Genomic DNA, 14,192 nt, shown 5'->3' on the forward strand with positions numbered 1-14,192 from the left:
GAAGGGAGAGAGAGAGATAGAAACACCGATGTGAGAGAGACACATTGATTGGTTGCCTCCCACATGCCCCCAACCATGGCTGGGAGCCTGCAGCCTACGTACGTGCCCTTGCGGTGCCCTTACTGGAATAGAACCCGGGACCCTTCAGTCTGCACGCCGAAGTCATGAGCTATTGTTACTGTTACCATTACTATTATGCCGATGATCATCATTAGTTGATAGTGTTCCAAATCTGAACTCACCTGGAACTTACCAATACGGTAAGCCTTCTCGGAGAACTCCCTGGGGGCCAAGTCTGTTGGAAAGAACTTGGCTCCCACCTTCTGTTCTTCTGTTCGTTTGCGCCTCAGTGTACTGCTCTGTGAAATGGGTGCGATGAGGAAGCCGCCCTTGCTGGCTGGCGTTGCCAGAGGAGATACTGCAAGAGTGTAGGGTGTGGCCTGCGACTTGGCGAGTGGGGTTTGAGGCTTGGGAGCGCCCTAATAGTCGCCTCCCCGTCCCCCAGTATCTTCGACCGTGAGGACGAGACCAGCCCGCGAACCAGCAGCCTGGCTGCGCTGGAGAAACGCCAGGCGGAGAAGAAGAAAGAGCTGATGAAGGCGCAGAGCCTACCCAAGACCTCTGCCTCCCAGGCGCGCAAGGCCATGATTGAGAAGCTGGAAAAGGAGGGCGCTGCCGGGTGAGCAGCAGAGGGTGGGGCCTGGGGGTGGGGCCCCGTGACCACAGGGGTGGGGTATGGGCAGCGATGGGCGGGCCATAAACGGTGGTGGGAGGGGCCTGAAGGTCAAGAAAGGCAGAGCTGAGGCCCAGTGGGTGGGCTGACAGAAGCGGTCCCCCAATAGTCATGTGATCCAGATCCCTATAATACCCCTCCCTCTCCCCTCCCCTCCCCACTCCCCACCCCGCTGCAGCAGCCCTGGCGGACCCCGCGCAGCGGTACAGCGCTCCACCAGCTTTGGGGTCCCCAACGCCAACAGCATCAAGCAGATGTTGCTGGACTGGTGCCGAGCTAAGACGCGTGGCTACGAGGTGAGCCTCCTGAGGCCAGGCGGCGGGCGGCATCCCCCAACTGCAGCTGGGCACCTGCCTCTTGGCAGAGCCCTTTCTCACCGACCTGCACCCTTCGCAGCCACCATGCTTGGCAGTGAAGATGGGGAGCCCTCCAATGAGATGTGGAAACAAGCTCAGAGAGGCACAAAACCTCCCCTAGATTCCAGATTGGGTGATTAAGTGTCAGGGCCAGCCCCTAACCCAGTGGTCGGCAAACTCATTAGTCAACAGAGCCAGATATCAACAGGACAACGATTGACATTTCTTTTGAGAGCCACATTTTTTAAACTTAAACTTCTTCTAAGCCCACTTCTTCAAAATAGACTCGGCCAGGCCGTGGCATTTTGTGGAAGAGCCACACTCCAGGGGCCAAAGAGCCGCATGTGGCTCGCGAGCCGCGGTTTGCCGACCACTGCCCTAACCCTTGGAGTCCCCTCCTCCTTGCTCTCTCTGGGGGGCACTGGGCACATTTGTATAAGTAAAGGAAGGAGTGAGGGGGACATGGCCTCAGCTGGAGGGTGCTGGGCCTCTTGGTCGCGCTGTTCCTCTAAGTAGCAGCCGTGCGAGTTGACAGACTAAGTGGGAGGAGGCTCATGTTCCCGCTGCTCACCTGCTGTGCAGCCTTGGACAAGCTGCAGGGCCTCTCTGATCTCTAATGCCAAAATCCTGGGGGTGGAAGGCCTGGGGGCGTTGACCGGTCCTCCCACCACCCCGTAGCACGTGGACATCCAGAACTTTTCCTCGAGCTGGAGTGACGGCATGGCCTTCTGTGCGCTGGTGCACAACTTCTTCCCCGAGGCCTTTGACTACGGGCAGCTCAGCCCGCAGAACCGGCGCCAGAACTTTGAGGTGGCCTTCTCCTCCGCCGAGTAAGTGAGGGCCTCAGCCCTGCTGGTGTTGGCTGGGCGTCTGGGGCTGGGCCTCTGGGCCAGGCCTAGTTGCTCCGCGGCCCCCGAAAGCTGGCCAGCTGCACTGTCAGACAGTGGCTGACTCGGTTCCCCCAAAAGCCCCTGTCCTTCTCCATCCCGCCCACCCGAAGCCGAGTGTGCCAGGTGCCCGCCGGAACGAAGGAGCCACAGGCCCGCCTACCAGCCCCGGTCAAGGCCCACCAGGTGGCCCTGTCCATAGTCCCTCCATCCTACCGCTGCCCCCCTCTCCCTCTCTCCCTTTCTCTGTCCTCCTCTCCTCCCACTGTCACCAGAGCTTTCTGCTCCCACGGGATCCCGGCTGGAGATTCCAAAAGGAGGCTCCTGGCCCGGGCACCGTGCCCGCCCAGCCTATATAGGTGTTGCCAGAGGCTTATATAGGATATCAGCAAGCCCTCCACTTTGGAATCGTTGCCCCGTCTGCTCACCTCACCCTCAGCACCCTCTTCCATCTGTCTTCCTTCTCTGCCTTTCTCTTTCTGGTTCTCCTCTCACGCCTCCCTCACCCCCCCTCCCTGGGGCACAGCCCTCCTCTCCAACCTGGGGGCGCCCACATCATCGCCCCCCCACCCCGCGTTCCCGCTTGCCCCAATAGTTCTCTGCACCTGTGACTGGTCTGGCCCCCCACCCCTGTCTGCATTGCACACCATTAGTAACGGGTAGTGAGCGGCACGTCCACCATGGGGTGGGGGCATGCGGGGGGCTGGCAGACTGCAGCACTGAGAATGTAACTGAACTCATGTCTCTGTGTATGTGTGTGTCTCTCTGTTCTACTCCCCTCTCTCTTCTCTGCCTCTTCCCCCTCTTCCCCCCTGGGCCCCGCCTCCCTGCCCCTTCCCGGCCCCCTCCCCTCCCCAGGACCCATGCGGACTGCCCGCAGCTCCTGGACACTGAGGACATGGTGCGGCTTCGAGAGCCCGACTGGAAGTGCGTGTACACGTACATCCAGGAGTTCTACCGCTGTCTGGTCCAGAAGGGGCTGGTAAAAACCAAAAAGTCCTAACCCCTGCTCGGGGGCCCCACGGTGAGAAACGCCTCTTTGCCCGCCTGCCTCACACGCCGAAATCTGCTCCGTGGGGGCATAGAGAGAGGTCTGGGAGGGGGGTGGTAAAAGCAGGGGGCCCCTGAGAAGCGCCAGAAGGAGCCCTAACTAGGCAGTGATGACCCAGGTAAGCAGGACTGAGATGGAGGAGGCCCAGGAGGGACCCTGGGGAGGCACCTGGCCCAGCCTGCAGGTCCGGAAGGAACAGCTATCTGAAAGAAATGCACACGGGGCTGGAATAGGAAGGACAAAGTTCAGGCTAAAGGAGGGAAAGGGAGCCCCAGACAACGGGGTGAGCCTATGCCCCGGGCTGGGTGCAAGAGATGGAGAGCATGGCACCCCGGGAAAGGAAGGAAGTTTAATCTGGGTGTGAGGGGAAGGTGGGGGCCATGGTCGGGAGATGAACTTCCTCCTAAGGACCAGAGTCATCAAAGCTTCCCAAACAGAGGAGGGATGTACACGGTCTGGTTAGCATTCTAGAACAATCCTTGAACGGGGGAGGAGGAGCCAGGGGGTGGACTAGATAGCTGGAGAAGCTTAATGAGAAGTAGAAGGACAGGCTTCTTGATGGATCCAGTTGGAGAGGCAGCAGGGGGGTCAGGGAAGCCTCCCAGGCATCCGGTTTGGGCACCGGGGATTGGGGGTGCCATGCTCCATGCCAGGGAGCTCAGGATCTTGGTCCGTTTGCCGGGAAGATGTTCCTGGTTAGGGTTCTGGATCCCTCAGCCAGCTGCAGCAGGTCCTCTCTGGTCACCTCCGCTCAGGGCCACAGTAGGGAATTCCGATCCCGAGCGGACTTGCCCATTCCAGACAAGCTCCAAGGGGGAGAGGGGCGGGCTCAGAGAGTCCCAGGGGGCTTAGGCCAGAGCTGGGCCAGGAACTGGAACTCCTGACCCCTCCTCCCCTCTACGTAGTGGCTCTTGACCTTGCCCCATCACGTTTCCTACCCATTTTGTAGAGAAAAGACAGACACCCAGAGGGAGCAAGGGAATTGACCGAAGTAAGGTGAGTCAGGGACAGAGCTAGAGGCGCACTCGGATGCCCCTTGGGGCCTGGAGCCATTGCGGGGGGGCAGCCCACATGTGCACACAGACTCAGAGAAGCCGTGCAGGTGAGGAGAGGATGGGCATGGTGCTGTCCCCAGGTCATATATGGACTTGGGAGCTGCCGCCCAGCAGGCTGGCCTGGAGGGAGAGGGGCCAGACCTGGCCAGGACCCAGTTGGAAAGTGTGACTCAGCTGTGTTGTTGCTCAAATTGCCTGGTGTTTGGCCTGTCACTGGGGCAGCTGGAGCCCTGAGCCGTGAGTCCCAGTGTAAACAATGGCTTTATAAGGTCTCCAGGGAAGACACCAGGGGTGGGAGGGAGTTCCACACAGGGGGGCAGGGTGAGGGGGGAGACTGGGATCCCTGGGGAGATAGCCACAGCTGGGAGAAGAGACCGAAGAAGGCTGCCTCCCCACCATAGTACAGCTGGGAAAACAAGCCCACTCTGGGGCAGGGCTGACCCCAAGGGCACACAGCACATCACCCACAGAGTCAGGAACTTCTCACTTCTCCTAAGTGCTTCCAAGGTTTCCAATGAGGTCGAGAATGATATGCTGTTGCTATAAAGATGGGGAAACTGGGTCACGGAACAGGGCAGGGCTTTGTCTAGCATCCACAGCTGGTCAGGAATAGAGCCTGGCCTGAAGCAAAAGTCACCTTCCTCCCAGGCTTCTTCTCGGAGGGAGTTCGGTGAGCTGGGAGTAGGCCTCAGCCCTGCCATGGTCCCAGGTTTGACCTTGAAGACACAAGAAAGGAGGTGCATGGCACCCCCGGGAAAGGAAGGAAGTTTAATCTGGGTGTGAGGGGAAGGTGGGGGCCATGGTCGGGAGATGAACTTCCTCCTAAGGACCAGAGTCATCAAAGTTTTCCAAACAGAGGAGGGATGTACATGGTCTGGTTAGCATTCTAAAACAATCCTTGAACGGGGGATGGGGAGCAAGGGGGGTGGACTAGATAGCTGGAGAAGCTTAATAAGAAGTAGGACAGGCTTCTTGATGGATCCAGTTGGGGAGGCAGCAGGGGCGGGGGGTCAGGAAGCCTCCCAGGCCTCCAGTTTGGGCACCGGGGACTTGGGGGTGCCATGCTCCATGCCGGGGAGCTCAGGATCTTCGCCCTGTGGTGTCTTGGGGACAGGAGCACTTCCTGCCCGTAGCCTTCCCTGCCCAAAGAAACTCAACAACACTGGCTGAGTGCTTGCTTACTGTATGCCAGGCGGCAGATGGGAGGGACAAAGGCAGAGCGGACTTGCTCTGGGAGAGGGAACCAGGGCGCAAACTATAGCCTTAGAGGTTTGAGGCTGTCAGCTGCTTAGTAGCTGCAGCCAACTCACCCCAGAGTAGGGAGAGAAGAGGGGGCTCCAGGCAGGTGCCAACACCCTGGGCTGGAGGCCTGGGCCCCATCAGGCCCAGCCCTGCAGGTAATGGGGCTTAAAACAAAGGACTCCTCTGTGATTCGGTCTCCCTGTCAGTCAAGAGAGCCAACACTCTGGAAGATGGACAGAGAGTGGCCCCGCCCCCTGAGCGTGATGTAGATGGTCCTGTCTGTATTGCTTGGAACCCTCATCTGCCTCCACAGCTCCACCAAAGGGGGGGTAATAAGGGTTAAAGAACTGCCCCTCCCCCTCCAACCCACATACCTCCCTGGCCATCCCACACAGCGGGGTTGTCCCCTGGGGCAAGGACAGGGCTTGGAGGGGTGGTGTGCCTTCAGCCCTGCAGGAGGTACCAGGCCAGAGAACTGGCAGGTGAACAGGCTGAGTGTCACTGGGGCAGGCCTGGCTGCAGGGAAAGATTTGCCAGGGTAAGGCCCCTAGGGTGCAATGGCCCAACTGAGAGGCTTTTGCCCCTGGAGTGTGCCACCAGGGTGAGCAGAGGGTGGCCCTCCAGAGAGAATTGGGAGGGGTCTGTGGTCAGGACCTCCCCAGGGATGGGGGTAGAGACCTGTACCCCTCCCTGACGGGCATGAGGCACAGCTCTCCTGTTCCTGCACCTCCACCTCCACCAGCCTGGCCTCCCTTCCGGCAGAAGTGCCTCCAGGCTTGGATGAGAGGAGCTTGGGGCTTCCTGCCCTCTTGGAAGGCTCCTCCCCACCCCCACCCCCCTTCTCCCTTCAACCCACAACGGAGAGTGTGGAAGACCAGCAGGCTTTGGCAGTGAAAAGACCTCACAGTAGGGGTTTCTTCCCCAGAGCCCCCGCCAGCGCTGACCACCACCCCTGTGCCCCTCCCGCAGGATGCTGGTAGACTGCGTGCCCCTGGTGGAGGTGGAAGACATGATGATCATGGGCAAGAAGCCCGACTCCAAGTGCGTCTTCACCTATGTTCAGTCGCTCTACAACCACCTGCGGCGTCACGAGCTGCGCCTGCGCGGCAAGAACGTCTAGCCTGCCGCCCGCACGGCCTGGGCCCGCCCTGCCCGCGGCCAGCTGCCCCCCACCGTCCAGGCACCCTCCCTCCCCTCCCCGTGCGCCTGCCGCCTGCCCACCGCTGCCTGGTCTGTCGCCACCCCCTCCCCGGCAAACACAAGCAGCGTTTTGATAAATTATTGGTTTTCAAGGACCCTGACTCCGTCTCTGCCTCTTTGCGGGGGTGGAGGGCTTGAATGAATGGAGGGCAGCTGGCCAAGGTGTGCGGATTTGCCCCCGCTGGGAGCTAAGCAGTTGGGGATCCTGCGGTATTTGGGATAGGGGGGACTCCTCTATTCCCCACACCCCTCCTGTACCCATCCCACCCCCACCCGCAGCAAGGAAGGAGTCGAGTCTCTTTTATGACGGAAGGGGATTTAGTGGAGCTAAAGGGGGATCCGTGGGAGGGAATAATGGGAATTGAGAGGAACCCTCAACTCCATCCCTGCCGGCTCCGGGGCGGGGCTTCGGCCCTCAGCGAGGGAGGGGCTCCCGGGACGCTGAGCGCTTCATTGGGTCCCCAGGGCTCAGGCGGGGGTGGGGGTGGGGGGCGCATTCCCCGACCTACAGGTCCCCACAGTCCGGAGCGCCTTCGGCGGGCCTCGCCGGCGCCCGCAGGTACTCAGGGGGCACAGGCTCGTCCGGCGACGCCTTGCGGTAGAAGCCGAGCTCCTGCACCAGCGCGTTGATCTCCTCGCGGGTCATGTCGCTCAGTGGGATGCGCTGCAGGGGAGGGACTGGGTCAGCGCGCCCGCCCCGCCCGGCTTTCGCCCCGCCTCCACGCCCGTCCGCCTCCCCAGGCCTCACCTCCAGCTCCTCAGAGCGGTGGCCCAGCAGCACGAGCTCTGGGTCGGCCCCAGGCAGGTGTTTCATGACCAGGTTGTGGCTGGAGAGTTAAGGTGGGTGCTGGCGGGCCAAGGCAGAGGGGCTCCCCGGGGCCTTGCTGATGTGAGGCAGCGACCCCCGTGTACACGTGAGGAAATGAGGGTCCCAAGAAGTAAAGGGCTCTCCTCTCCCTTCCTGTGTCTCTGGCAGTCCTCATTAGTCCATTTCTTTTGTGGCTGTTGTTGTTTTGTGGGTTGGGTTGGTTTGGTTTGGTTTGGTTGGAAGGGAGAGGGTGAGTCAGAGAGAAATATCGATGTGAGAGAGACACAACGATTGGTTGCCTCCTGCACGCACCCCAACCAAGGCCAGGGAACCTGCAACCCAGGTACATGCCCTTAACCATAATGGAACCAGGGACCCTTCAGTCCACGGGCTGAACTGGCTAGAGCAGTGGTCAGCAAACTCATTAGTCAAGTCAACACAGCCAAATGTCAACAGGACAACGATGGAAATTTCTTTTGAGAGCCACATTTTTTAAACTTAAACTTCTTCTAACGCCACTTCTTCAAAATAGACTCGGCCAGGCCGTGGTATTTTGTGGAAGAGCCACACTCAAGGGGCCAAAGAGCCGCATGTGGCTCGTGAGCCGCAGTTTGCCGACCACGGTGCTAGGGCATCATTAGTCAATTTCATCTGCCGACCCAACATGAAGACCACCTCTGAGTTCTCTGGGCAGCCACTGCCAACCAAGTCGACTTGTCATCCTATCCGTGAAATGAAGGGGAAGGAAAGTCTCCCAGAGTCCCTCCCCCGTCTCCCTCCCCCAGCACGGAAGAAGGATACTAGAGTGGGATGTCCTGGGTGACGAAGGCCTTCACCTGGGGAGGAACCAGAGCATCAGACCTCAACCCACGCCAGCTACCAAAGGGAAACCGAACCCTAGTGACCCAAGCCTTAAGAGTTCCTCCCCAACCCCATCACTGGGACCACGTGCCCGCCCCCAAAAGGCTCAGGGGAGACAAAACTGGGGATCCCTCCCTTCCAACTCACCTCCTTCAGGCGATTCAGCTGTCATCCACCACAGGTCTGAAGGGGAACAACATGGGATAGGTCAGGAGCAAACTCACACCTGCCCCAACCGTGGCCCCAAGGTCATCGCCCAGCTGGGACAGCCTGTGGATTACCCCTGGAGCAGCAGTCCCCAAGGTGTGGAGACGGAGGCCTCTTGTAGGCAGAAGGGGGGACTCTGTATAGATGGGGAAACTGAGGCCTAGGAATACCAAGGGAAAAGAGGGCAAGGCCAGAGACCAACCCCAAGGGCATTCACAGGTCTTGGGACTCTTGCCTGCCCATCTGGCTGACTGTGGACTCCCTCCCAGTGCCCAAGAGAAATAAATGATCACCTACTCCCCTCAGGCAGTAGAGACCTGGGTCTCACCTTTGGCCCCTCGAACCTCAGAGTGGAACAGACCAGGAGGAAAGAGCTCAGAACTGCCCTGGGCACTCACATGCCATCTGGTCCCTACCCTGCTGCAAGCAGAGCTGGCCCTCCCTACCACCTGGGGCCCAGCCCTACAGACCATATGGTAGCTTCCCCTAAGTGGGAGGATGGGAGGTCCCCTCCCTGCACTCCCTAAAGGTATAGGGGCACCTCCCAGCAGGATTCCAGACCCCAGGACCACCCACTGTAGTCCTCTCTCTTCCTCTTACTCCTCCATTTGTCAGAAAGCCAGCTAAGGCCCAGAGAGGGGCTGTGATGATTCAAGTCACACAGCAAGACAGGGACTCTGGTGGAGAATTTCCTCGCAGGGGTGTAGGGGTGGGGAGGGCTGCTGCAGAGTAAGTATTGGTAATGAAGTTCCTAGGCCGCGTCTCTGGCTCCTGCATGGGGGGGAGGGGGGCACCCAGAAAGCCTTCCCTCCCCCAGGCAGAGGGAGAGACCATCAGGAACTGGAGTGGGGGAGGAATTCCAGGAAAAAGTGTATCGATGGGGCTTGGGGGGGAAGTTGGGCTCCAGAAGGCAGGTTTGGGAGAGTTATAGGCCAAGAGAAGAGTTAGGGGACAGGGTCAGTGTGTCTGGGGGCCCACCAGATGGTGGGGAGTTGGGGAGGAGTTCTGATATCTAGGCCGCAAGATCGCGTGTCTCGGGCCTCCACGGTAGGTGCTAGGGCGTCCGGAGGCTGGGGAGTGAGAGGGATGGTCCCCACCCAATGGGGACTTGGGAGTGGGGAGAGTCCTGGGACCCAGGCTAAAGGGGCCGCAGGACTCAGAGCGGTGGTTCCCGGGCTGGGGGCCGACGCACTCACCTCCACCCGGGCTCGGGCCAGGCCGTGCAGACGGTTCCAGTCGGGCCGGAAGGTGGTGGTAGCGGCCGTGAGTGCCGCCAGAAGCAGCAGCACGGGCGGCGGAGGCAGCGGGAGGCGCATCGGAACCGCACGAAGGTAATCCGAAAGCTGGAGGTGCAACGCCCGGCCGCAGCGCCACGTCTGGGCCTGCAGACTAGCCCCGCCCCTGAAGACTAGCCCCGCCCCATGCTCGTGGCCCCGCCCCACCAGGGACCACGCCCCCAGCTCCGGGTCTCCGCCTCAGGGCCCGCATGGGGGGTCCTCTGCCTTGCTCCCAATGGGGTTCCGGGTCCTGAACGGCATTCGGGCCTTGCCTTTCCTTCTCCTGAGAGTGGCCACGCTCCCTCTCCCGACCGAGGGCTTGGACGCTCGGGCAGGATGCGGCCAGCCAGCACCACCTCTCGCCTGCAGGGGGCGCGGGCGGGATGCGGACCGACAGGGGAGTTTCTAGGCAGACACGGATTTCAATCGGAGGAAATTGGAGCCTGGGGAATCCTGGCTTATGTTGTTTTTTAATCTCTCTGGATGAAATTTCAATTAGGGCTTCAATTCCTAAAGCACACATTGTGGCGATAGGAACATGACGTACTCTACAGGAGCTGGGAGGGTAGAGTGGTTTTGGAACAGTCCCTTGGCACATGCTAGTTTTCATTATTCCGTTCCTTACCTCATAAAAGGCCCATGAACGACTTCCTTTTGCAGGTTAGGAAACAGTCTCCGAAAAGGTAAAGCATGATTAAGTTGTGGGTCTGGGAGTTGAACCTGAAATGCCTCTGGGCTCACCGCGCCAAGCCAAAGATAACTAGATCCAAATACCACCTCCCCTCTGCACGCCTAAGGCAGACACAGCAAATTGATCACGGTGCTTTCCCACTGGCTCTAGACTGGGACTCGGAATTCTTCTCAGCGTCAAACCAAGGCTGCCTTACGATTTCAGGGACCCTAGGCATTTTTTGCCTTCCTGGGCCCCTTTCTCCATGAAGAAATCATATTAACAATTGGATTTTACAACTGCTTTGATAAAGAATATAATCCAGGCTGGATTCATGATTATATATTCATTTTTTTCTTCTGATTTTAAAATAAATTAAAACTATAACATTTTTGCCCTGGCCGGGCAGTTCAGAGCATCCTCTCGTACACCAAAAGGTTGTGGGTTGGATTCCTGGTCAGGGCACAGACCTAAGTTGCTGGTTCGATCCCCAGTTGGAGCACATACAGGAAGCAACTGATCGATGTTTTTCTCTCACATCGATGTCTCTCTCTCTCTCTCTCTCCCCCTCTCCCTTCCTCTCTGAAATCAATAAAAATATATATTAAAAAACAACAACAATGTGCCCAATTGGCGTGGCTTAGTGGTTGAGCTTCGACCTATGAACCAGGAGGTCACAGTTCGATTCCCTGTCAGGGCACATGCCCAGGTTGCAGTCTCCATCCCCAGTACGGGGCATGCAGGAGGCAGCCGATCCATGATTCTCTCTCATCATTGATGTTTCTTTCTCTCTCCCTCTCCCTTCCTCTCTGAAAGCAATAAAAATATTTAAAGAAATAAAGACTTCAATGATCATTAAAAAAAGAAAAAACAATGGGCTCCCTCTCCCCCCCCCCACCACCCCAGCAAGAGCCTCAGAGTGGCTGAAGCCAGAGGCCTCACGTAGCCTGCGTTTTTTCTGCTGACAGAACCAAGCCTCAATGCCCTTTGGGCCACGTCGGTCACTGGCTAGATGCCATCAAACCACTCTCATTGCATTAACCTGGATGCCGTGGCCTGCAGGGGCCACCGCCTGGGCTGCTGAGGGTTGACTAGCCAGCCAGTGGAACCAGTCATAGAGACACTGGGCACAGCAGTACCGGGAACATTCTGGCATCGGCAGCCATGGGAGACCCACAATCTCCCAGAACAATCTCTGCTGGTAATCCATTCCCTTGTGTGGCCGTGTGTAATCTAGGCCAGCAGCCTTCCTCAGAGGGAGCTGGGCTTAGAGTTTAGTCTGTGATGAGGTCCGGCCCAGACCGGATCAGGCTCAGCCCTTAGCCCAGGGTCAGGGTTAGAACTGAATGTGGAGCAGGAGTCAGGGCTCGGCCAGTGATGCATTAGGCTTGGTTCTCAGTCTCCAGGATCAAGGCTCAGGCTGTGACTACACCCAGGGCTCAGCTTCTGGCCAGGTTCAATGCACAGTCTGACGTTACGGGTCAGTGCGTGGCCAGAGCTGTGTGACCCCCGGGGTCAGAGTTCCATTTATGGTGAGGATTCAGTCCATTGATTAGGCTCAGGGCTCAGTCTGTAAACAAGATCAGGACTCAGTCTTCCACCAGTTCCGGGGGTTTAATTCGTGACTAGACTTGGAAGTTCAATCTAAACTTGGGGTTAGGGCTCAGTGTAATGTCAAGGGTTCATCTAGACTAGGGTTAGAATTCAGTCTGCGTCTGTGACTCCGTCTTAGGCCAGGATCAGGGCTCAATCTGGATCCAGAATGGAGATCTCAAGTTGGGATCAGACTTAGTAAGGACTGGGTCAGGCTCCGTACGTGACTAGAGACAGGGCTCAACCTAAGACCACGGTCAGAGCTCAGTCTAGAGCTGGGATAGAGAGGCTCCGTCTTGGCACGGGATCAGGGCTCAGTGAACACCAAGATTGGGGCTCCAGTTGGATCTGGGGTCAGGGTGAGGGTTTAACCTGGCTTTACGCTCTGTTCTGAGCCCAAGGAAAAAAAAAAAGTTTCTGAAAACATGGGGGCCCAGGGCAGGTGGGCCTGCAAGAAAGAAGAGCCCCCCAGCTCGTAGGCAAGCTTCTGTCCCTGCAAGGAGCCTCTCCTTGGCTGCGAAAGCAAGCCGGGTGTCCTAGAGCCTTCTAACCTACATGGCTCTGCTGCCTGCGATCCCCTCGCACCAGAATAAAAATAGCCGCTCACTTCAGAGCAGCTGACAGCGGGTGCCAGGCTGCCTAGGAGGAGGGGGAGAGGCAGAGAGGGAGGACGGATGCCTGAGCTCGGGCCCCTGCTGTGTGACCTTGGGAAAGTCACTCCTCCTCCTTGAGTCCATTTCCTGAGAGGCACGACGGGAGGTAGGGAGGTAGAGATGTCACCTACCCCAGGGCAGAGGGACAGTGACATAACATGTGGCATTTGGCATCAGTGAGAAGCCCTGGCGTGAAGGCTTGAGTTCCTTATTGATGCCCAGTGTACTTCCTCCTCTGGGAAGCTCTCCCTAAGGAAGGCTCCCCTTCTCTACCTTCCCCCAACGCCTGAAGAATCCTCTGCCTCTCGAGACGTTTCTCAGGGGCCACAGGGTGGCCTCCCTCACTGTGTGGCCTGGGTCAGGGTGACCAGGTCGTAAAAGGAAGGACAAAGGGAAGGAGCCCTGGGAGGCAGGTAGGGGAAGCGGAGGAGGAAAGAGGAAAGTGTATGCACCTGCTTATGGTGTATTTACTCAGCCGAAGGGCCGTGATGGCGTATGTCCACATTCTGCATCCTTTCAGGGACAGAACCTTCCACAAGCCGTACCTCTGCACCTGCTGCACCCTCTGTTCGCCAGGGCGCTTCTCCTCTTTTCCATTTGGCAACATGGACTCACCTGCAAAGAAGGGGTTCAGTGCTCATCTCTGGGGAGAGGGGGGGAATTATCCACTCTCTCCCTGGGAACCCCCTGCTCTGTCCCCTACTGGCTGTGTGGTCCCTAGGCCTCAGTTTCTTCCTCTGCCAAATGGGATCTTCCTTCCAACCTCCCAGGGTTACCATGGAGAGGAACCAAGATCATCACCAACCACCAGCGCTCTCCTTTCCTCTTCCCGACCCAAGCAGCCTGAAGGTCAGCACTAAGAGTTTCCGGAAGGGGGAAGGGGGCGGGACACGCTGTACCCGGTGCCCGCAGTGCACGCCCCATCCCCTGGAGTGAGGGGAGGGAGGGAGCCAGCTCTGTGCAGCAGGGGGGCGGTTCTCCCTGGCAGCTGCCCCCATCTGCCGCCCTGAGCCCCAGAGCCTGTTATCAACCTCCTTAGTCATCACACCAGCAGCTCAAATATAGCTCCTACCCTACTCCCTTCTCCGCTGGGATCCGCCCCCCACCTTCTTCCCCTGCTAAAGCCATGTCTGGGTCTCAGAGTCCCCTTCCCCTTCCCCCCAGGGATACAACGACACTGGGCCTCAGTCTCCACATCCACCAAATGGGCGGGTTGGAGGTGACACTGACGATGAGAACCCCAGAACTTACGCGGGCCAGGCTCTGTACGAAACCCTCCACGCGCGCTATCTCGTTGAATTTGCACAGCAACCTCGGGAGGTGTCGGCTCTTTTACCTCCTTTACACAAATCAGGAATCTAAGTGGACTTCCCCAAGTCAGTCCAGACCAGAAGCTCAGGGAGGGGCGACCCCGGGCTGCCCAGCGAGGGCACCGGAGCCCTCTGCACACTCATTTGCATGACATTTGCCTGGATTCCAAATGGCATTGATGTCCCCCACCCCCAGAGCTGAGCCTGAGGACTGGTTCCAGGGGACCTGGGTTACATCAGAAGCCGAGTACTCCTGGGGCGGGGGGGGGGGGGGGGGGGGGGGAGGTGT

At 58.6% G+C, this 14,192-nt stretch overlaps 2 protein-coding genes across 6 annotated transcripts in view; one reads left to right on the forward strand and one right to left on the reverse strand.

The window, feature by feature from the left end:
* Positions 1–6,624, forward strand: part of SMTN (smoothelin) — a 23,698-nt gene extending 17,074 nt beyond the window's left edge. For 2 of the 5 annotated variants that reach the window (XM_080650428.1, XM_080650429.1), the window contains 5 exons: positions 506–679; positions 912–1,029; positions 1,768–1,919; positions 2,835–3,000; positions 6,294–6,623. In XM_080650428.1, the coding sequence (XP_080506554.1) occupies positions 506–679; positions 912–1,029; positions 1,768–1,919; positions 2,835–2,979 (589 nt within the window). In that variant the 3' untranslated portion in view covers positions 2,980–3,000; positions 6,294–6,623. Of the gene's footprint in view, positions 1–505; positions 680–911; positions 1,030–1,767; positions 1,920–2,834; positions 3,001–6,293 lie in introns of all 5 variants that reach the window. The other 3 variants (XM_080650427.1, XM_080650430.1, XM_080650426.1) reach the window with 3 other exon arrangements.
* On the reverse strand, positions 6,590–11,008 carry SELENOM (selenoprotein M). Its single transcript, XM_080650431.1, has 5 exons — positions 9,597–11,008; positions 8,341–8,376; positions 8,134–8,168; positions 7,273–7,351; positions 6,590–7,188 (listed from the first exon to the last, which is right to left on the reverse strand). Exons 1-5 carry the CDS (start codon positions 9,714–9,716, stop codon positions 7,030–7,032), a joined length of 429 nt encoding a protein of 142 aa, XP_080506557.1. The 5' UTR covers positions 9,717–11,008; the 3' UTR covers positions 6,590–7,029.
* Between the last annotated feature and the right edge of the window lie 3,184 nt (positions 11,009–14,192).

Source organism: Plecotus auritus, assembly GCF_963455305.1.
Source record: "Plecotus auritus genome assembly, chromosome: 13".
Classification (NCBI taxonomy): Eukaryota; Metazoa; Chordata; class Mammalia; order Chiroptera; family Vespertilionidae; genus Plecotus; species Plecotus auritus.